We start from the raw sequence: 22,016 nt of genomic DNA, 5'->3' as shown, positions 1-22,016 counted from the left end.
CCTCATGCTTGCCAGGCAAGCGCTTATGCCGGTGAGCTAAATCCCGGCCGTTACCAGTCTTTTCTAAGAAAAAGAAAAGAATATTGAAAAAAACCTAAAGTTTCCAGAAGTTAAGCCTAAGAACTTTATGGGAAAAAGAAAATCTAAAAGTTCACTGATTGACTAATAAAACGTTTGGGGTTTTTGCTGTACCAGGGACAAAGCCTGGGGCTTTATCACTGAACTACCTTTCTCCTAGACCCTTTTCTCACTTTCTAGTTTTTTTTTTTTTTTTTTTTTTTTTTTTTTGGTGCCAGGAATCAAACTCATGACCTCATGTTTGCTAAGCAGGCACTTATGCTGCTGAGCTAAATCCTCTAGTTTCATTTTTAAAATCTCTGAGATGGGGCTGGGGATAAAGCTCAGCTGCTTAAGTGCCTGCCTAGTAAGTGCAACGTTTGATTCCTGGTACAAAAAAAAGAAAAAAAGTCTCTGAGCTGGTATGGTGGTCCATACCTATAATCCCAGCACTTGGGAGGCTGAGGCAGGAGGATCACTATAAGTTCAAAGCCAGCCTGCACTACATAGTGCAACCTGATCCCAAAACAGTCTCTGCACTGAGCTACCTCCCTAGTCCTTTTTAAAAATGTTTATTATTATTCATTGTTTTGTGGTTTTGAGACATGATCCTGCTATGTAGTTCAGGCTGGCCTTGAGCTCACTGTGTCGCTCAGGCTGGTCCTGAACTCATAGTTTCAGCATTCCAAGTGCTGGGATCACACAAATGCAGCACCACGCCCAGCTTCACTTTTTATTTTAAAACAGGATCTAAATTCCCCAGGCTGCCCTCAAACTTGTAATCTTTCTGCTTCAGTTTCCAAACTGGGATTACAGCTGTGGACCACTGTGCCTGGCAAAAAAATTAAATGAATGAGAAAAAGAAAAAATTCAATGAGATTTTATATATATATATATATATATATATATTATTTATTTATTTATTTTGACTGGGGATCAAACTCACAACCTGGTGCTTGCCAGTCAGGCACTTATGCCGCTGAACTAAATCCCCAGCCCCTAGATTATGTATTTTAATTAATGGATGGAAAGATAAGGCGGGGGGCTAGGGCAAACCCCAGACAGAACCAATTTGAAAACAAAAATCTTTTTTTTTTTCTTTTTGAGACAGTCTCCCTACATAGTGCAGGCTGGCTGTGAGCTTACATTGTAGCCCAGGCTGGTTTTGAATTTGCAATAATCCTCCTGCCTCAGCCTCCCAAATGCTGGGATTACAAATGTGTACCACCACGCCCAGTTTGCATTTTGGGGAAGTGGAAGGGATTTGTTGGCCCACTGGTTGTGGAGGGTGAGGGAAGCGGGGCATCCAGAGTAAGGCGTTTGCCTGCTCTCTTATTCACCCACCATCCGGGTGCCTCCTGACCTTTCACTGCTTCTGGCACAAGCTCCATACCGCTGCACTCCGCTTTCCCTGGGCCAGCTCTTCCTCCATCAGCGTGGCCTGTCCAGTCCTTCCCACACCTTGCTTCTTTCCTCTTCCTCTCGCTGCTGACCTGTTCTCATCTCCCACCCATCTTTTTTTTTTTTAAATAGTCCTTGTATGGCTCTGTGTTCTGGGTACGGAATCCCCGGCAGGGACTCCAGGGAACGGGGCAGCCCAAGGATGAAGCTTCTGTTTGCATGGGCCTTGCTTTCTTTCATTTTCTTTTCTTTCTTTCTTTCTTTTTTTTTTTTTTTTTTGTGGTACCGGGGATCAAACTCATGACCTCAAGCTTTCACAAGCAGGCACTCATGCCGCTGAGCTAAATCCCTGGCCCGGAACCTTCTTTTCTAATCAGGAAACAATTGTCCTCATGCATTTAAGCAACTCACTTAACAGCCCCCCACATGCTTCAGTGGAGAAGTCACATCAAATCACCTGTGCGGATTAAATGCTTTGCTACTGTAAAGCACTGAGAGTTTGTAAGAACAGTGCCTGGCTGTAGAGTAAGCACTACATGCCTGTTAAACAAAAATGAAGCAGGGTGTGGTGGTGCGTGGCTGTAATCCCAGCGTTCTGGGAAGCCGAGGTAAGGGGATTTTGAGTTTGAGCCCAGTCCTGGCAATTTAGAGGACGTTGTCAAATAATTACAAGAAAGGTCTGGGATGTAACTCAGTGTGAAAGCCCTGGGTCTAATCCTTAGTACTGCAGACCACCACCACCAAAAACACTGTGTATTCTCTTGGAGAAAAGGAAAATTACAGGGGCTAGGGATGTAGCTCACCAGCATAAGTACCTGTTTTGCAAGCCCGAGGTCATGAGTTCCATCCCCAGTACCAAAAAAGGAAAAAAAAAGAAAAGGAAAATTACAATGAATAAATAGTTGTGGAGCTTTAGAAGGGATGCTGCCAGGGTGCTGGGAAGCTTAAGCGTCCTCTGTCACAGTAAAGCAACTCCTTAACATGCAGAAGTGGTGGCTTTTACCTGGGCATAATTGTGCATGCCTATAATCCCAGAACTTGGAGGCTGAGGCAGGAGGATTGCTGTGAGTTTGAGGCCAGCCTGGGCTACAAATCAAGATCCTGCCTCAAAAAAGAAGAGGGGGCAGGGGCTGGGGATTTAGCTCAGCGGCATAAGTGCCTGCCTTGCAAGCAGGCAGTCGTGAGTTTGATCCCTGGTACCGATAAAAACAAAAAAGACCAAAAAAAAGAGGGAGGAGAAGTAGTGGTCACTCTTGGAATGTTCACCACCCTGGGCTTCCTTATACCTGGTCAACTCGGGACATGAGGGACCGAGGGGCGCAGCCAGTGTCCTGTGCCTCCTGCCACACCTTGAACTGCTCGATTTCTCTACTGCTCCTGTGCAACACACACACACACACACACACACACACACACACACACACACACACACAGCCACACTGACTTGCCCTGCTGTTCTAGGGCCAGCCTCCCTCTTCAGGGTAGATTGGAGTCCACTGGAGACCACAGTTCCTGCAGCGAGGGCAGGGCTGAAGGGCCAACCGGTGTGCCCGGTTTTCTGTAGAGCAACTTCCTTATTTTGTTGTTTTAGTTAATTAATTAATTAACTAATTAATTTTGTGAGACAGAGTCTCACTATGCAGTTCAGGCTGGCCTGAAGCTCACTTTGTAGCCCAGGCTGGTCTTGAACTTACAACTTCCTAATTTTAAAGCTCTCTTGGGGCTGAGGATTTAGCTCAGCGGCATAAGCGCCTGCCTTGCAAGCGCATGGTCATGAGTTCGATCCCTGGTACCGGTTAAAAATAAATAAATAAAATTTAAAAAAAGCTCTCTCAATCTCAGAAAAAAATATAATAGCTGAAGCTGAGCAGAGATAGACATGGGAGCAAGGGATGGTGCTGGCTCAGGCATCTGGGGGTTGGGGACAACCAGTAGAGCCTTCTGGGGAAAGCTGGACCTCGTTGGGGTTCTGAGAAACTGAGGGAATATTTACATTCCCCTGGAGCCTTCCAGTGAGCCAGGCTCTACTGTAGGGTTCAGGAGGAGACTCAGCAAGAAGACAAACCTGGCCTGGGAGCCATGGGATGGGGTGGGGCACTGGCTGGGGAACTGGAAGGGCATCCTCTTCACACCCCCACCCTGTAAGCAGCTGGTTGATCGGAGGATTCAGGCTGAGATGGTAGCAGCTGAGGGGAAGGAACAGCTCGGTGCTTGTACTGCCTGATTGACTCTGCGGGCCTGGGGCTGGTGGTCTGGGCATCTACTTGGAGGATGGCAGTCTGCATAGTGGGGGATTTTCTTCTGTCTTGTTTTTGAAATCCAGTGTTTTGTTCCATTTTACTGTTTTGCTTTTATTCTTTCTTCTTCTTTTTTTTTTTTTTTTTTTTTTTTCATTTTTATTGGTACCAGGGATCGAACTCACGACTGTCTGCTTGCAAGGCAGGCGCTTATGCCGCTGAGCTAAATCCCCAGCCCCTGCTTTTATTCTTGTATCTGGCAACTTGAGCAACTATTTCGAAGACAACAATTCGCAGTATAACAACCATTGTTAAAATTCCTGTCATCTTGTTTTGAAAACCTGTATATTATAGCTACTGTTGTTTTGTTGTCATCATCATCATCATTTTGCTTTTGTTGTTGTTGTTATTTATTTATTTACTTATGTACCAGGGATCAAACTCATGACCTCGAGTTTGCCAGGCAGGCGCTTATGCCGCTGAGCTAAATACCCTGTCCTGTTGTTGTTATTTTTTTAGGTTTGTTTGCTTCTTGATTTTTCTGGTTTTTCTTTTTTCTCTTTAAAATAAATTTTTAGAAAAGATAGACTCTGAATCCTGATTAATGGGGAATTAAAAAAGTTTTATTTGCTACAGTGAATTTGTATAGAAAGCCAGGCACTGCGCCAGATGCTTCAAGGACTAAATCGACAGTAATTATCATCTAATAACTATTCATCAGACAGCCCCAGAGCCTGGGCCAGGACCTCACTGGCCACAGCCCCTCCCTGGCCTTGCTGCTGGGAACACCATCTCCATGACTCCCATGACTCCCATGACTCCCATGACTCCCATGGTGCCAGCCACAGCTCAGAGCTCCCAAGCTCCAGACCTGTCTCTCCAGCGCCCCCATACACTAGGCCTCCTAGGTCAGGTTCTGCACAAGGTGAGGGGGTGCCAAGGGCAGGGAGAGGAGTGTCTGTCCTTCTAGCAATGGCTGAGTGGGGAGGGCCTCAACATGAGCCACCACACGCAGGAGACCAGAACTCGTCTCAGCTGGGCATGGTGGTAACCGCCTGTGATGCCAGCATTCAGGAGGCTGAGGCAGGAGGATCACCGTGAATTTGAGGCCAGCCTGGGCAACATGGTGAGGGCTACATGGTGAATTCAAGGCCAGACTGAGTTACATGATGAGATCCTGTCCGAAAAAAACTCAAAACCCAGAAAATAAAGCAAGCATGTGTGTGCACACAAATCAAAATCAAAATGACAGATAGAAAATTCTCAAAGGCCAAGAAATAATACAATCTCTTACCTGGAGAAGCAGCCATGGTTTTCAAGGATTAAAATTTCTGACAGTTGGGTAGGATGGAGACATAAGAGTCAGAATAAGTTAGTCCCAAGGCCATGATTCTTAATCAGGAGCAATCATGAACACAGCTGCGATCCAGCAATGTATCCCCTCCAGTGGTAGGGCTCACGGTTCTTTTGGGGGGGGCACTGGAAATCAAACTCAGGCCCTTGCACTTGCCGGGCACAGTGCCGGGCAGATGCTGTGCCGCTGGGCTGTGTCTCCAACCCGAAGCTCACATCTCTGTCAGTAGCCATAAGCCCTGCTCCCTGATCCCTTCCTGCCTGTGCCCATGTGTGACACTAAACGCTGAATCCTGAGCCTTGGGACTGAGCCACGCTCCCCCTGCCCTTTCCCTTTAAAAGCTTTTTTTTTTTTTTTTTTTTTTTTTTTTTTGTCTTTTTCCTTTTTATCGGTACCGCGCTTATGCCACTGAGCTAAATCCCCAGGCCCTAAAAACCTTTTCTTTTGAGACAGGGTCTTGCTGAGTTGAGCCAGGGGTCTGCTAAGGCAGGACTTGAACTTCTGGATCTCCTGCCTCACTCCCTCGGGTGCCGGGACTACAGGTGTGTACCACCAAGCTCTACACTACATCCTCAGCTCCTGGGTTTTCTTTTGAGACAGGGTCTTGCTAAATCTCTGAATTGTCCAGCAGGGTTAGAAGTTTTATTCCATCCTGCCTCAGGCTCCCAGAGTGCTGGGATTATAGGTGAGCAATACCACACAGCCTGACTTCTTCTTCTTTTTTTTTTGCGGTAGTGGAGATCGAACTCATGACTTCGTGCTTGCCAGGTAGGCACTTATGCCACTGAACTAAATCCCCAGCCCCTGACTTCATTTTGAAAGGATCTTTCTCTTTCTCTTGTCTCTCTCTCTCTCTTTTTTTTTTTTTCCTGATGCTGGGGGTGGAACCCCAGACCTTGGGAGTGTGAGGCCAGCCCTCTAACACTGATCTGTACCCTCAGGCCTTTTTATTTTTATTTTTGGTACGGGGGATTGAACTCACTACCTGGTACTTGACAGACAAGTGCTTATGCCACTGAGCTAAATCCCTTTTGTTTTTATTTTGAGACAGGGCTTCTCTAAATTGCCTGAGCTTGAACTTGGGATCTTACTTTGACCTTCTGAGTAGCTGGGATTACTGGTGTTCACTTCTGGGCTTCTTCATTGTGGCTTTCTTTGTCATTTTTAATTTTTGAAGCCCCCGTGCGGGCCTGGGCTGTGTCCGGTGCTGAGTAATCATCTGTTGAAAGAGTAACAGAGGGGGATTTAGCTCAGCAGCATAAGCGGCTGACTGGCAAGTGTGAGGTCTTGAGTTCAATCCTGGCTACCAAAAAGAGCAACAGAAGGCTCAGACCTCCCTGCAGTGCCTATAGGCGCTCCCCCCGCTCCCAGGTCCCTGCAACCTTCTTCCCTTAGATGTCTTTACAACCTCATGCCCTCTTCTGCTCCACTTTTCTTTTCCTTTTTCTTCTTTGTTTTTGAGACAGGGTCTCACTATGCAGCCCAGGCTGATCTCGAACTCTTGGTGATCCTCCTGCCTCAGCCTCCTGAGTACTAAAATTGCTGGCGTGCACCATCCCACGGGACTCCTGCTCTTCTTGTCTAGGCCAAGTGTTGGATCCTTTCTGACCCAGAAGTCCCAACCTCTCTGCCCCCTGTCCGGTGTCTGCTTCTTCAGGGATCTGTGAGAGTCAGGGTGCCAGGAGGACGGCACTCTCGCAGAAGGCGGATGCGCTCAGGAGGGTCTTCCAGCTACAGATGCTTCTGCTCTCAGGGATTTATCAGGCAGACTGCTTGTGTGTGTCACATTTTGGGGCAGCGAAAAGAATAGAAACCACTGCATGTCGGACCACAGAGGGCGCCAGAAAGCACAGTGCCACCCCGTGCAGGACTCAGGCCGGGTGCCAGTGGATATGGATGTCACTGGCTGGGCCCCCAGGAGTGTTCCTGGGTTTGGGGGTACTCAGGTCTCTTTCCAGAGATGGTTTTCAGGTTCTTTTTGCCTTGAACAAAGAATTGAACAAAACAAGCAAAGACGGCGGCAAGTGAGCCTGGGGCTGAGGAAAAGAGAGGAAAAAACTAAAACCAAAGTAAAAGAACACCCTGGGGGGACACCGGGGATATGGCGAAGAGGCAGGAGAGCAAGCTCCCCCCGTGTCTGTCATGTTATTCCTTTCAGGCGTCTTGGGAGCTTGTGAGCACTCTACAATAGGGTCCTGAGGGTCATGTGGTGTGCGTGTCCGGGGATCTGATCATGCCTCCCTTCCTAGCCAGTCTAAGCCATGCTCTATCTCCCGAGGTCCTCCAAAGATGAGATAGGGACTCTACTTGCTGCAGAGAGGTTCTTAACTCATCGGCACAGAAAAGCACTTCAGATTGTGCCAGTGTGAGGCATAGGCAGACCACAGGCCTACAATCCCCACACTTGTGAGGCTGAGGCAGAAGGATTGCCACGAGATTGAGGCCAGCCTGGACTACATAGTGAAACCCTGTCTCAACAAACAAAAAGAAACCAAAAAGGTCAGGAGACTTCAGGTTGAGGAGCTGAAGTGGTTTCAAGTCTGATGAACAGGATCAGACTGACCTGTTCACAAAAGAATGATGCCAGTTTCTATGGGTCAGCCAAGGCAGGCCGGCTCTGGGGATCATGATCTCAGTTGTGGTTTCGCATGATGGCTTCAAGGAGCACCGTTACTACTTGAAGGGCAGTCCCGTCTCCAGGAGCGACTGTTTCCTGCACGGAGTGGCCTCAGTCTGGGGGGCTCCGCTGGAATCCCGGGTCACTAGTGGTCCAGGGTTTGAGCGACTTCTGGGCACTCACTGGGTGCTGACTGGTCCTGTGAATCTCTTTTCTTGGGGTCCTCAGTCTTGAAGGGAGCTGAGCTGGCTGGGTGACTTTAGGGTTTTTAGACAGGCCTTGCCTAAGTGATGAATGTGCCTGAGTGCAGAGCTGAGCAGGGGTCTGACCTGGAGTTTAAGATGACAGTGGGTCAGCTCTAGGGAGGAAGAAGAAGGAGAATCATGAGGTTGAGGCCAGCCAGGGTTGCACAGTGAGACACTGGCTGGGAAAGAAAAGGCAACAGACACAAAATGAAGGTCAAGCTTTTTCTCTTATTGGCCATGTTGGCCCAAGAGGCTTTTATTTTTTTGTAGCAAAAACATGTTTTAAATCCCTGACTGCCTCAGAAGAAAACACACATTGTTTTTTTTTTTTTTTTTTGAGACAGAATCTTGTTGCATGTTTCAGGCAGGCCTTGAACTCTGTATGTAGGCTGGGCTTGTGTCAGACTTGTATCGATCCTCCTGCCACAGTGTGGAGACTATCGGGTCACAGGTGTGCCCTGCCATGCCCCACTCTGGAGTTTGTTTGTCCTCTGTCCTTACGATGATCTCGGACTGTGTCATGGATCTGCCCAAGTATACGAGGAGGGTGGAAAGTTAGTGGTGGGTTTGATACTGAGGCAGGAAGCTAGCGAGATTTCCAATGGGCTAAGCCAAACAGCAAAGAAGCTACAGGGAAAGTTACGGAGAGGGATTTACACCCAGACAGTCCGACCCTGGAGGCGCGAAGGTAACTGCGGCAGGGATCTAACAAGACTTGAAGTAGCCTGATAGGAAAGCAGCAGGCCACTGAGCGAGCTTTTGGGTGACCAGAGCAGAAAGAAGTCAAATGCTTAATCAAAGAGGCACCTGCTGCTCTCTCTGAGATGAGGAACCCGGGTGCTCCGGAAGCTGGGAGGGGAAGGTGAATGGCTCCTGTGGGAGGGGCTACTTGCCTGTGGAGTAGCTGTGTTTGCGGTGCCTAACCAGGCTGCCTGTCCTTTCTGGGGCTACTGTCTGTGTACCAGCCAGCTGCGTTCTGTCCTGTAATACACTGTTGTTCTATTTTAGCTTCAAAACTGTCCCATGTGGCGAGACATGGTGGCTTACCCCTGTAATTCCAGCACTCAGGAGGCTGAGGCAGGAAGATCATTGGGAGTTCAAGACCAGCCTGGGCTACCAAGTAAGCTTAAGGCCAGCTTGAAGTACATAGAGAGACCCTGTCTTAAAAAGACAAAAACAAAACAAAACCCCTAAACTGGCTCACATACAGTTTCCATCTCTGTGTAGTGTAGAATGCACGCTGTCCAGGGCTGGGAATGTAGCTCAGTGGCACAGCCCCTGCTTGGCAAGGTAAGGTCATGAGTTTGACCCCCAGTACCAAGAAAAATAAAATAAAATAAAATGCATGGTGGCCAGTGCCAGTGCTGTGATGTAGTATGAAATAAGTGTTTGACCTCCATCCTTGGTTCCTGGCACAGAGTTCCTTTAAAACTTCGAATGTCCTGAGTGAGGGGGACAGGGTATCTTTTGTTATTAATAATGAGTTCCAGCTTTGGGGGAGGGAGGGACCAGTAGCAGGAAAACCATCCCTGCACCATCCCTTTTCTGCCTGGGGGATGAAGGGGCCGGAGACTGATTGATGGGCAGTGCCCAGTGAGGTGATCCCTCCTGCCTATTTATGAAGCCACTGTGAGACTCCCAACTACCAGTGGTTGGTGAGGATGTGCAGGTACTGGGAGGCCGATGTGCCCAGAGAGCGCACAGGGCTCCAAGATGCCCCATCCCGACCCTATACCTTACCCTCTGCATCTCTTCCACCTGGCTGTTCCTGAGTTGCATCCTTGATAATAAACCACTAATTTAGTAGGTAAATGTTTTCTGGGTTTTGTTCAGTTGTTGAAGCAATTTTTTTTTAATCTTAATTTTGAGACAGGGTCTCACTGTGCAGGTCAGGCTGGTCTTGAGCATATTTTGTAGCCCAGACCAGTCTTTTTCCTTTTTATCGGTACCGGGGATCGAACTCATGACTGCCTGCTTGCAAGGCAGGTGCTTATGCCGCTGAGCTAAATTCCCAGCCCCACCCAGACCAGTCTTAAACTTGCAGCAATCCTCCTGCCTCAGCCTCCTGAGTGCTAGAATTACAGGCAAGTGCCATTATGCCTGGCTCTGTAGTGAATTATTAAACCTCAGGAAGAGGTCCCTGGAACCCTCAATTCATAGACAGTTGGCTAGAAGTATTGGAGACCTAGGACTCACTCCTGATAGTTGAAGTGGCAGATGGAGCCCTTAACCAGTGGGGTCTGCTGTTACCTCCAGGTAGATATAGTGTCTAGACCGAAACAGAGCACCCTGGTGGGTGCTGGAGGATTGATCAGTGTGTTTCCCCACACAGCATAGAAGTTCTGTGAGTGAAAAATCAGATCATAGCAGCCACGGATTACACTGGATAGCCAGATCCTATTTTTCTATTAAAAAAAAGAAAAAAAAAAAAAAAAAAGAAATGTTCGCAGGTAAATCTCCATATGTGATTATCTATGCATGGAAAAGGTCTAGAGCGAGTCTGAGTAATGACCTCTGTGGATTGGGAGCAGACGCGCTGCAGAAGCCTGCTGGGGTGCTCTAGCAAAGCTGGGCGCTCACACAATGCGAATGTTCCTTCTCCAGTGCCAGAAGCTGCAAGACGCAGATGTGGGCAGGTCTGACTTCTTTGCAGGCGTCCCTGCTGGATGGCAGTGGAGGGCAGCCTTCTCGCTGTGTCTGCCCGTGGTCCCTCCTCTGTGCCGTGTATCCCTGGGGGGGAGGGGTGTCCGGCTTACTTTTTTTCCTTTCAGTAACAAAACTGAATCCAGGGCTCTGCGTTGAGCTGCACCCCAGCACTTTTGATTTTTTTTGTTTTTCTCTTGAGACAGAGTCAGGCTAAATTGCTCAGGTTAGCCTCAAACCCCCAACCCTCCCGCCTGCTTTGGCCTCAGCAGCCGGGATTCCAGATGTGCACCACTACATCCAGCCTCACTCCCCCCCCCCCCCCCGTGGGGAGGTTCCTGGGGATGGAACCTAGAGCTTTTGCATTGAGCTACATCCCCAGCCCTTTTTCTATTTTGAGACAGAGTCTCCAGACAGGCTGGGCTGGAGCTCACAACCCTCCTGCCCACAGCATCTCAGAATACTGGGGTTATGGGTGTGTGCCACCATGCTAGGTTCCAGGTTTCTCCTTAGAGAAAACTGGTCTACTCCATGGGGTCTCTCCGTAAGCACAGGAGCATGTCCTGGGCCTCCCACACTTCTGAACTACTAGCTATCAACTGAAGGCTCCTGTGAAACCCTCTTAGGGTCCATATTTGCTGGAACAACACACAGGACAGGAAAGCATTTTACTTTCCTTACTGGCCTCATGTTTACGTGTGTGTGTGTGTGTGTGTGTGTGTGTGTGTGTGTGTGTGTGTATGTGGTGGTGGTGGTGGTGCTGGAGATGGAACCCAGGGACTTCAGGAGCCAGGTGAGCTCTCCCACTGAGCTGATCCCCAGGCTTCACTTCTTACTTGTTTCTATGTTGTTACACATCCACCTTCTTCTTGGGCCTTCTCTGAAGTCTGAGGAGGGCAGTGACTCCCCTCCTACACTAAGGACACTGGTCCCTGGGGCCCCTGGGATCCCTCTGGCAGGCAGGAGACAATGAGGATGTTCGGGACCTGCCTGGGCCTGTCCCGATCATGCAGACCTTTCCCCAGGACAGACCCACCTTGACCCCACATCTTGGGAATCAGGCGGAGAGGAGCTATCCTGTCACCCGGGCTTGGGGTTTGTAGCTTCAAGTCCCCCATATTTCATACCATGTTCTTCCTTCCACAGCTCCTAACACAGCAACTACACAACGTGGCCCATGTGATCCACAGGGAAATGAAATAATGAAGTAAATGATCGCATTAGGTCTGTGTCACCACCACCTGGATGGGGGGTGCGACGCACAGTGTCATCACCCAGGGTGGACATTAGGAGGGCCTGGAACAGGGGGACAAGCTTCATTGGGTCAATGAAGGACGTGGGAAGAACGGGACCGGCAGGTGGCACTTAGAGATTCTCAGGAGACACTGGGTGGACTGGGTTTTCCCACGAAGCATGCGACAGGAGTGGATCCCCCTGGGCTGGCAGTGGGCTTCAGTCATAGAGCACTGGACCCGCCCTGAGATGGTGAGCCTACCCTCTGGGCGGCTCTGTGGCCTGCGGAGGCAAGAAAGAGATCCAGTGGGGGCAGAATCACAAACACAGGCTGATAGCCACAGCCAACCTCCAGTCACATGGTCGGACATGTGAGGCCCTGGCGTTGAGGTGGCCATCTGCTGCAGGTGGCTGGTGGCTCAGGTGATACCAGCAGATGAGCCAGCCAGCTTCTCCCAGCTGGTACCATTGACCTAGAATCACTGTCGTTATTTATTTGTCTGTTTTTTGGGTACCAGAACTTGAACTCAGGACCTTGCACTTGTCAGGAGGTGCTTGGGCTGCTGAGCTAGATTCCCCTGTCTGCTGCTGTTATTTTAACTCAGCAAATTTTCCCTGGTTTATTACAAAGAAATAGATAAATGTAACAGGGGGACCCAAATTCAGAAAAGCATTTGAATATTTACAAAAACTTACTTAAGCATATTAAAAATTCTTTTTCAGTGCTGTGCTGGGCATTGAACACAAGTCCTTCAATACATCAAACAGGTGCCCACCACAGTTTACTTTTTTTTCAGGACTGGGAATAGGATTCAAAGGTCCTCTGTCATTGAGCTACGTACCCAACACTTTTCTTTCTTTCTCTTTTCTTTTCTTGTTTTCTGGAACAGGGTTTTCTATGTAGTTCAGGCTGGCCCTGAATTCACCATGTAGCCCAGGTCAGCCTCAAATTAAGGCGGGCCACCTGCTTCAGCCTCTCAAGCGCTGGGTTACAGGTATGTGCCATCATGCTTGGCTCCATTTTATTATATTGCTATTTTGTGTATGTGTGTGGTGCTGGGAATTGAACCCAGGGCCTTGTGTATGCAAGGCAAGGCTCTACCACCAAGCCACATCCCCAGCCCAATTTTTTATGCACTTTTTTTTAAGTGCCAGATAGGCACTGTGCCACTGAGCTACATCCCTGGCCTGTAGCCTAATTTTATTATATTTTTTGAGATAAGATCTTGCTAAATTACCCAGCCTGGATCAAACTTTCCATCCTCCTGTTTCAGCTTCCCAAAAAGTACTGGGATTACAGGTGTGTGCTGGGCTTTACCACACTAAGTCAGTACCACATTTTCTACAGTTTAATCTACTGGTGCACAGGAGTCACTGAAATGATCCAGAGACAAATGTGCCTATAGGTGTGTAAGTCTCTTTGTAGAAGCACAAGGTGGTTAGGGCCTAAAGACTGTATTTCAGCTCTGTGAAGAGCAGTTTAAAATCCATGAGGAAGGGTAACCCACTAGGGACTCCTCCTGTCTCTCAGGAGCTATTCCTATTCCCCAGTAATTTTTCCTATCTTAAAAAAAATCTATTAGGAAATTGAATTACCTAAGTTTATAATTGGCATTCATTTTCAGAAGAATTTAATCTGTTGAACTTATGAGTTAATTAAATATTAATCAAAGAATAGTGAAAGCAACTGTTCTTATTTTTATAAAAAAAGAGTAGATTTATAAATAGAAAACTAAATTTCCAAGTTGCTCTTGGATGTTTAAGAAAAACTAGCTCTTTTTAAATTTATGCATTTAATAAATACAGCATTAATTTAAACACAGGCAGCAGAAGGTAGCTTCTTTCTGCATGAAAGCCCCTCTTCAGCATGAAAACTCTTCGGCTGACAATACTTCGTGCCATGGCCCCGCTGGAGTATGCCTCTGTAGCTCACAGACTTCTGGGCTGCTCTGTCCTGCATGCCCCTTTGGTACCCAGTCAATGTCACTTTTTCTGCAAGGCCCAGCTCAGGTCTGTGACAACATCCCCTCCAACCTGGGTAAGATCCTGCCTAGAATTGCCCTGCCCAGGCCCCGACACACCAGGCCATACAGGATTGTGGACTGGAGCACTGTATCCAGGCCACCGTGTGAGAATAGAGCTGAGTTCTAGCAGAAAGCAAAGGGAGAAGCTGATACCCAGTGCATATTGAGGGAGGAGATGCCAGGGTGACCAGGGTGCTTTGGCAGCGTGGCCTCCAGGTCCTGGATGGTAGGCTACCTCCTGGTTAGGCAGCAAGGCTTTTTCTGGTTCAGACCCAGTCCTCTCTCCATGTCTCCTCTGCCAGCCTTGCCAGGAAGGGTGTGGAGGGCAGAATGAAAGTTCTTCACACATCCACACCCTAAAGATTGGATATGGTGTTTTACTTGGCAAAAGGGCATTCAATTTGCCAACCAGCAGGATTTTTTTTTTTTTTTGAGACAGGGTCTCACTGTGTAGTTCAGGGTGGGTTTGAACTCACTATATTGCCAAAGTTGGCCTCGAATTCTCAGTGATCCTCCTGCCTCAGTCACCTGGATTACAGGTGTGTGCCACCACGTCTACATGGCCTACATAATAAGTTTAAAGCCAGCCTGATCTGCATAATAAGAAAAAAATCCAGCCTAAGCGTGGTAGTGAATGCCTGTAATCCCACCACTCAAGAGACTAAGGCAGCAGGATCACTGCAAGTCTGAAGTTAGCTTAGGCTACAAAATGAGTCCAAGGGCAGCCATAGTGAAACCTTGTCTCAACTAGACAAAAAATAAAACAAAAATTCACTATGTAACCCAGTCTGGACTCAAACTCCTAGGAATCCTCCTGCCTAGGCCTAAGTACCACTGTACTAGGCACCAACTGACTTTAAGTAAAGAGAGTATCGTAGATTACTCAGGTGGATGCTGTTTAATCCCTAGAGTCCCTGTGAATGGAAAAGGGAGACAGGCAAACTAAAGTGAAAGGCTGGCCAGGCATGGCAACCAATGTCTATAATCCCAACTGCTCCGGAGGCTGCAGCAGGAGGATCCCAAATTCAAGGCTAGACTGGGCAGTCTAGCAGGACCCTTTCTCAAAAGGATGGGAACATGGGTCAGTTAGATATGATAGGACACTTGCCTAGCATGCATGAGGACCTGAGTTCAGTCCTCAGGACCAAATTAAAAGAAAAAAAGAAAGGCTGGATGCAGCAGAGCATACCTGTAATCCCAGGACTCAGGAGGTTGAGGCAGGAGAGTACCTCAAGTTTGAATCCAGTCTAGACTACACAGTGAGTTCGTCAGCCTGGACTGTATATGGAGACCCTGTATCAAAATAAAGAAAGAAAGAAAGAAGGAAAGCCACGCTGCTAGGAAGTGGAAAACGCCACAGTGCTGGCTATGAAGCTAGAGGAAGGGGCTGTGGGCGGGGGAACAACAGGGGTGGTCTCTGGAGGAGTTTAAGGAGCTTCTCCCCTGCAGCTTCCAGGAAGGAGCACAGCCCTGATTGTGCTTTCATTTGAGTGACTCATGTCAGCTTTCTGTCCTATAGAGTGGAAGGATGATCAATTGGTTTTATTTAAGCTGTTAGATTTGAAGTTGTGTTACAGCACCATTAGGAAGCTACCTCAGAGGCTCAGCCAGGAATCAGTGACTTCTGCCTGAGGATTTAAAACCACAGATGAGAGCAAAATGAGATGCGGTGGTGAATGCCTGTAATCCAGGAGGCCAAGGCAGAAGGATCTGCCGTGAGTTCAAGAACAGCCTGGGCTACACAGTAGGTTCAAAGCCAGGCTGAACTACATAGTGAGACTCAGTGTCCAAAAAACAAAAAAAGACCATGGATGGGGGCCAATTTGGCCAGGGCCCAAGTCAGGGTAGGGACATCACTCCTCCGCGTGGTGTTGACCTCAGGTTGGTCCTGCTTCTCTGTCCCACCAGTTATGCAGCTAGAGGCTGCTGGGAGCTGTGGACATAAGCAGCCACTGGTCAATGCAAGCACCTTGTAGCCAGCAAGCCCTCCCCACCCCCAAGCTGAGTTACTGAAGCCGATGGCACAGGTGGCCCAGGAGGGAGCTCAGCCAGAGAGCCTGAGGCCCACAGCTGGAACTGCTCCAGCTAACCTTTCTGGGGTAGAGTGCTTGTTGGTGGTCCTGGAAATGTGAAGACAACAAAAACCAAAACCCAGTTCTTCCATCCAAGGGCGACATTTGGCTCACAAGTTTCAAATCCCACTCGTGCATTCACGCCTTTCCATCTCCCTCCGATGCGGCACGGCGGCGCCCCTGCCTCGGGGTTCCGCGGTCTGGGGGAGATCGCCCAACCGGAATACTGGTTCCGGGTATCAGTCATCTCGGGGCAGCCAGAGGGGACCCACAGCTCGTGGGGACTGGGGCGGGATGGGGAGCGCCGTGGCTGTCGGGGTCAGCGAGACGACCTGGGTTCCCCGAGCTGCAAAATATTCTACAACGTGGAAGCTACACCCGATTCCCCGAGTTCGCCCCGCTCGCTCAGATGCCTGGGAGGCTGCAAGCGGCGCCGAGGAGCGAAGGTTGTGGTCCCAGGAGTTGAGCGCAGCAGTCGCTTGGGACCCGGGTCGGCCGGGGCGGTGCTCTAGAGTCCTAGGCGGGCAGAGGCCTTGGGCGGGACTCGCAAGTGTGTATAGAGTGCGTCGGCCCAGCCAACAGCCGGACTACAAGTTCCAGGGTGCCCAGCGGCGCGCCCGGGATTTCTGGCTGCGCCGCTCGCCGGCTCCAAGCAGGTTGCCGTGGGCTGGCACGCGCCACCAGGTCTCCGAGTAAATAAGGGACGAGTCTCCCGAGCACCGTAAATAGAGTCCAAGTGGGCGGGGAACCGCCGCGCGACGTCTACCCATGTCTTTGCAGGGCCGCGTGTCCGGCCGCCTGGCACAGCTGCGCTCGGCGGGGCAGCTGCTAGTCTCTCGACACCCCTGGCCCGGCCCCCTGGCGTCCCTGGGCGCGCTCGGACCCCGCGCGCGGACCTCGGCTGGAGTTGGGGGTTGGGGGGCGGCGGCGCTCGGCCAGACGGCCGGGGTGCGCACCTGGGCCCCCCTGGCCATGGCCGTGAAGGTGGACCTGAGCACCTCCACCGACTGGAAGGAGGCAAAATGTAAGTGGGAGCGCGAGGGGCGAGGGCGGCCCACGTGGGGCTTCCCGGTGGGACAGCACCCCGCGAGCAGCCGTTCCCTCTGGAGACCCGGGCCGTTGAGGCCCATCGGTCCGCGGTAGACCCCCTCCCCCACAGCCACGCCCCCTCTGAGTGTCCGGGGTTCGCCTGCCCGCTCACATACACTCCAGCCCCCCAGACCAGGTAGTCTGCTGGCAGCTTCGCTGCGGACTGGTCCCAGGGCACCCACGGAACTTCTGTGCCCAGGAGGGAAACTGAGGTCCAAGGTCCCACTCACGTTCCCAAGGTCACTCAGCCAGGTTGGCAGAGCCTGTGAGGTTAGGGTCCAGATTTCCCTGTATGGTTCTTGGCTGGTGGCATTTGAGGCAATGGTGTGGCATGGCCTGAGGGAACAGCTCAGGGGCTTGGCAGCTCCCCTAGGGTGTCAGGTGGCCCTGGAGTGGCCTCCGTGGGCAGATCTGACTTGCCCCCACCCAACCCCAGCGCAGGCCTCCCAGGCATGTGGTCTGGTACCCTTTGCTCCTCCCTACTGGCTCTTGGCCACTTGGAAAGTAGTCTTTGCCCTTTCTTGGGTAGCAGAGGTTAGAAAGCGGGGGCAGGTAGAGATGGACTGTTTGCCTGTGGAGACCATGTAACTCTACCCCTTGCTCCCCAAAGAAGCAAACTACTTTTTCCCCTTTTTGAGCCACCAGGAGCCCTGGACAGGCCGTGAGTCTCCAACTGGGAAGGGAAGAAGGGCACCTGCAGAGTCCCAAATAGCCCTGTCCTGTGCCCAGCTGCTTCTGCCCTTCAGGGCTGCCCCTGGCTCCTGGGACTCCTGGCTGGATCTTCTTTCACAAGGGCAGTGAAGGCTACCCATTGGGTGTGCTGCTGACCGGTGTGACTCAGGGCCGGGCAGCACAAAGGGGAAAGTGGCTATAGGGGATCATGGACAGTAGCAGGAGCAATCACAGGACTTGTTTCTGTGTTTGAAATTGCATTGCATCCCTGGGACCCTAAACACCCGATGGTGCTGCTGAGCAAACAGTGAACCTGTCACCCCTCAACTCTTGCTGGTGGCAGGGCAAGCAAGTCACTGTCCCCTAGGGAGCCCTGAAAACCATCCCGCTGTCTGTCAGGGAAGATCCAGCCCCTGGATCCAGCCACTGGGAGCTCTGGGCTTGGGGAAGCTGTAGGACTTGGACTCCCAGGCTGTGATAGATTCAGTTTCTCTCCTGCTGGAGCTGGGATTTCTAACCATTCATGCAGTGCTTTTTTATGGTGTTCTCTACACGGCCAGCACTATTATGGCATTGGCGTCCAGCCATGAGCCAGACCTCCCTGGCCTCATGGGGCAGGGGAGGTGAGTAGCAGAGATGAATTTAGACAGAGGAGATGGTGCTAGGTAGCATCAGTGCCATGAAGAAACTGTGGAGCGGAGTCTGATACCAGTTGCACAGGAGGCTGAGGGAGAAGGGCCCCAAGTTTGAGGGTAGCCTGGGCAACTTAGTGAGACCCTGTCACAAAATAAAAAGCCCTGGGGAGGTAGCTCAGAGGTAGAACCTAGAGTGTGTGAGGCCCTGGGTTTGTTTTTTTTTTTTTTTTTTTTGTCTTTGTGTCTTTTTTTATCAGTCCCAGGGATCGAACTCACTTGCAAGGCAGGCACTTATGCTGCTAAGCTAAATCCCCAGCCCCTTTTTGTCTTTTTTGACATGGGGTCTCGCTATGCAGTTCAGGGTGACCTTGAGCTCACTTTGTAGCCCAGGCTGGTCTCAATCCTCCCACCTCAGCCTCCCCAGTGCTGGAATTACAGGCATGAGCCACCATGCCTGGCTTGAGGCCCTGGGTTTTAACCCCAGCTCCATGGGGGGAAAAAATTAAAAAGAAAGAAAGAAAGGTATGGGCCTCCTGAGCTGGGAATGTCTGAGGCCTCTGAGGGGAGGTGGCCAGAAGTGAGTCCTAAGAGGACCAAGCTGGCTGGAGCAGGGTACTCCAAGCCCATTGCTGATTGAAAGCAGGGGACAGACTCAGGGGACAGCGCTCAGGTGGGGGTCCCAGAACCTCCAACAGTAGGCTCTTTGTCCTGGAACCCACACACGCCAGCACCCAATGCAGCCGCTGTCTGAGGGTAGCTTGTGTTGTCACCCCCTGTTGCTGTGTGAGAAAGCACCCCACATTTGTGATTTGAGACAGGGCCATAGAGGTCAGGATTCTGGGAATGGTCAGCAGGGGGTGTCTGACGGAGGTCCCTGTGAGGTTGGTGGCGGCTCTGTGAGCTGGAGAGTCTGCTGTCCCCAGCAGAGTGAGCACCAGGTACAGGTGCAGGGCCTTTTTGTGACCCATTTCCGAAGTCCCACTCTGCCTCTTCTGCTTTAGGCTAGGACTGAGAGTAGAGCCAGGGGCCTGGCCTGCACCCCAGGGAGGCAGAGTGGTTCCTCCTTTGTAGGAGTTTTTTTTTGCGGGGTGCTGGGGATCAGACCCAGGGACTCATTCTTTGGGTGCATACTGCATGCTTGAAAGGGGGCATCTGCGGGCGGGCGCAGGGCTGGCCCCGGGGACCCCACTGACTGGTCTAGTCCGTGGTCCCACCTGGCGCTGGCCCTTCTCGTCACTTTAGCCGGCAAGTCAGATTCCACGCTGGTGCACACCCAGGGCCCCAGTCTCGGTGTACGGTCCCCGGCCCTCATGTGGTCACCCCCGTAGGCAACAGGTGTCACATTGCCACCCCCCAAAAAAGAGCCTCCTTCTGTCAGTGTCTCCCAGGGCTCATCAGTCTTCATGACTTCTTCCTGTCTGTTTGGTCTCCTCCTGTTCCTCTTCTTTTTTTCAGTGCTGGGGATTGAACCTGGGGCCTTCACCCTGTATGACATTGCCAAACTTTCTTTAATTTTAATTTTTTATTTTAAGACAGGGTCTCCTTAAGTCGTTAAGTCCAAGCCAGGCTGGAACTTGTGAGCCTCCTGCCTTGGCCTTCCAGAGCACTGGGATTACAGGCCCGCACCATCACAGCTGTGGCTGAGACGTTCTTTTTTTTTTTTTTTTTTTGGTACTGGGGCTCGAACTCATGACCTCACACTTGCCAGGCAGACACTTGTGCCGCTGAGCTAAAGCCCCGGCCCCTACATTCCATCTTACTGGAAGAGTCCAGCCATGCATTTCTCCAGCGTAACCCACTGCATTCTGGGTCCTACCCTGTCTCCTTGTCCCCTGTGGCACCTTCTCAGCATGAGGGCAGCTGGGAGTGAGGGGACTTAGGATGTGGCTGCTGGGGCTGCTGGGGCCGGTCCGGCCCTTTGTCCCAGCCCACACTGGGGGCAGTGCTGTGCACTCAGAAGAGAAGGGGCCTTGCTGTCCTCGGGCCTGGGCAGGCCCCAGTGCTATGGCTTCCATGTTGTCTTCACCTTCCTCCTCTGTACAGTGGGACTATGGCACCTGCTTGGAGTCTATGTTGGGACCCCAGTACTCTGGGAGGCTGAGGCAGGGAGATCCTAAGTTCAGGTCCAGCCTGGGCCACTTAGCATTTTATGGAGACCACGGCGCCTAAATAAAAGAGCTGAGGATGTAGCTCAATATCACCCTAAGAGAGTGTCCCAGTGGTACCCTTTGCTTGTCCCCTCTGGTGCTTGCCTCTTGTCTTTGCTCTGTGATGGACATAGTGACCCAGAGAGCTTGCTGTCTCCAGCGCTGGAGCTGCCCCTGCTCGTTCTGGGCCATGTGTCCTCTCCCTGGTGGTACCTGGTGGGGCTCGTAAAAGCCTGGGCAGGGGCCAGGGCTGATTTAGGTCCTGGGGGCCTGATGTGACTGTCAAGCTGGCCCACTTTCCAGGCCCACCTAGAATTAGGGGTGTGGGGTCCCCCCACTGGCGAGAGGATCCAGCCTTGTGCCAGTGCGGGTGGAGACAAGGGGACAGCCCCCAGGTGCCTCGAGTTCTGTCCCTCCCTTGCCGTGCCTCATGGGCTTTGTGGAGCCCCTGCCCCCAGGCACGGTGACCTCAGGATCAGTAGCCCTGCCCCCAAGTCCAGACACTGCACCTAGTTCTGGCGCCTGGCACTCTCGCCCTGCCCACCCGCAGTTTCCAGAAAGCACACCCCTTCGCACTCCCTTGGCACCCTGGCCTGAACACCCACTTTCATAGCGCCGTAAAGACTCCATGAGATACATCATTGAATTCCCGTTTGCCTGGACTTTATGGCCCTGGTGGAGCCGCTTCCTCCTGCTTGGCTTCGGTGCCCGTGAGCTCCTGGAGGCTGGGGTCAGGCTTCCCCATCAAAATTTACTGCGAACATCTTTTTACAGCACCTGTCTCAGTGAGCTGTGAAATACTTTCCCCTCTGCAGAAATGAAAGAAAATGAAAATGCATGTTTTACATTTTTGATAAAAAGATGAAGCTCACTTGTGCTTTAAGTCTGCCTCTGCCCCAGCGGGAGGAGGTGGGCAGTGCGGCACTGGAGATGCATGGTGTGTGGCCTGCCTTGGAGCGAGGGGGTGGCCTCGGGGCACGGGAGAAGCACAGTGGCCTTTTCTTCCCCAGTGCGTGGGGGTAGCAGTTCTGGAGGTCGTGATCTTGTTCTGGCAACGGGGGGCCAGAACACTTGGGATACACTTGGGACCCTCAGACTGGCAGGGCCAAGCTGACAGATGTCTCCAAGGTTGGTGCCCGGCAGGTTGGTAGCGAAGCCAGGATCCTGTCTCCGGAAAACAGTGGTGTTTCTAGGACTTCAGTGGAAAGAAGGGGTCACCCAGACAAGGTCACTGTGATGGGGATGGGAGGACAACGCCCCAGCTGTCTTTTATGTGTTTGTGATCACATAAAATGTATGCTTGCTGAAGATACCCTGGGGTGTCTGGTATCCTGTGGTGTTCCGGGCCACCCCAGCTCCAGTCTTTCCACATGTGCATGGCCTATGGGGTGGTTGGTGGCCAGGCTGTCAGTGTCACAGCAGGAGCCTGAGCTTTTTGACCCTGGGTCTGGCTGCCCACACTGGGTCATGCCAAGGCCAGGGGGTCTTCAGGCACACAGTGAGATTGATAGAATTGTGGCGTGGCTGAAAAGATAAGAAGTATGAAATATAAATGACCTTTATTTTAAGAATGCTGGGAGAGACGCCCTG

The 22,016-nt window shown here is 51.1% G+C and overlaps 1 protein-coding gene across 4 annotated transcripts in view; it reads left to right on the top strand.

The window, feature by feature from the left end:
• The first annotated feature begins 16,477 nt into the window (after nt 1–16,477).
• Macrod1 (mono-ADP ribosylhydrolase 1) overlaps nt 16,478–22,016 on the top strand; it is a 130,241-nt gene continuing 124,702 nt past the window's right edge. For 2 of the 4 annotated variants that reach the window (XM_063227409.1, XM_013150710.3), the window contains exon 1: nt 16,495–16,907. In XM_063227409.1, the coding sequence (XP_063083479.1) occupies nt 16,652–16,907 (256 nt within the window). In that variant the 5' untranslated portion in view covers nt 16,495–16,651. Of the gene's footprint in view, nt 16,908–22,016 lie in introns of all 4 variants that reach the window. The other 2 variants (XM_063227411.1, XM_023564379.2) reach the window with 2 other exon arrangements.

Source organism: Cavia porcellus, unplaced genomic scaffold, assembly GCF_034190915.1.
Source record: "Cavia porcellus strain 051 isolate PalLab524CR breed Dunkin Hartley unplaced genomic scaffold, mCavPor4.1 scaffold_17, whole genome shotgun sequence".
In the NCBI taxonomy this organism is placed as follows: domain Eukaryota; kingdom Metazoa; phylum Chordata; class Mammalia; order Rodentia; family Caviidae; genus Cavia; species Cavia porcellus.
The sequence above is the reverse complement of the archived record's forward strand: the minus strand, read 5'-3'. Positions and strand labels throughout refer to the sequence as shown.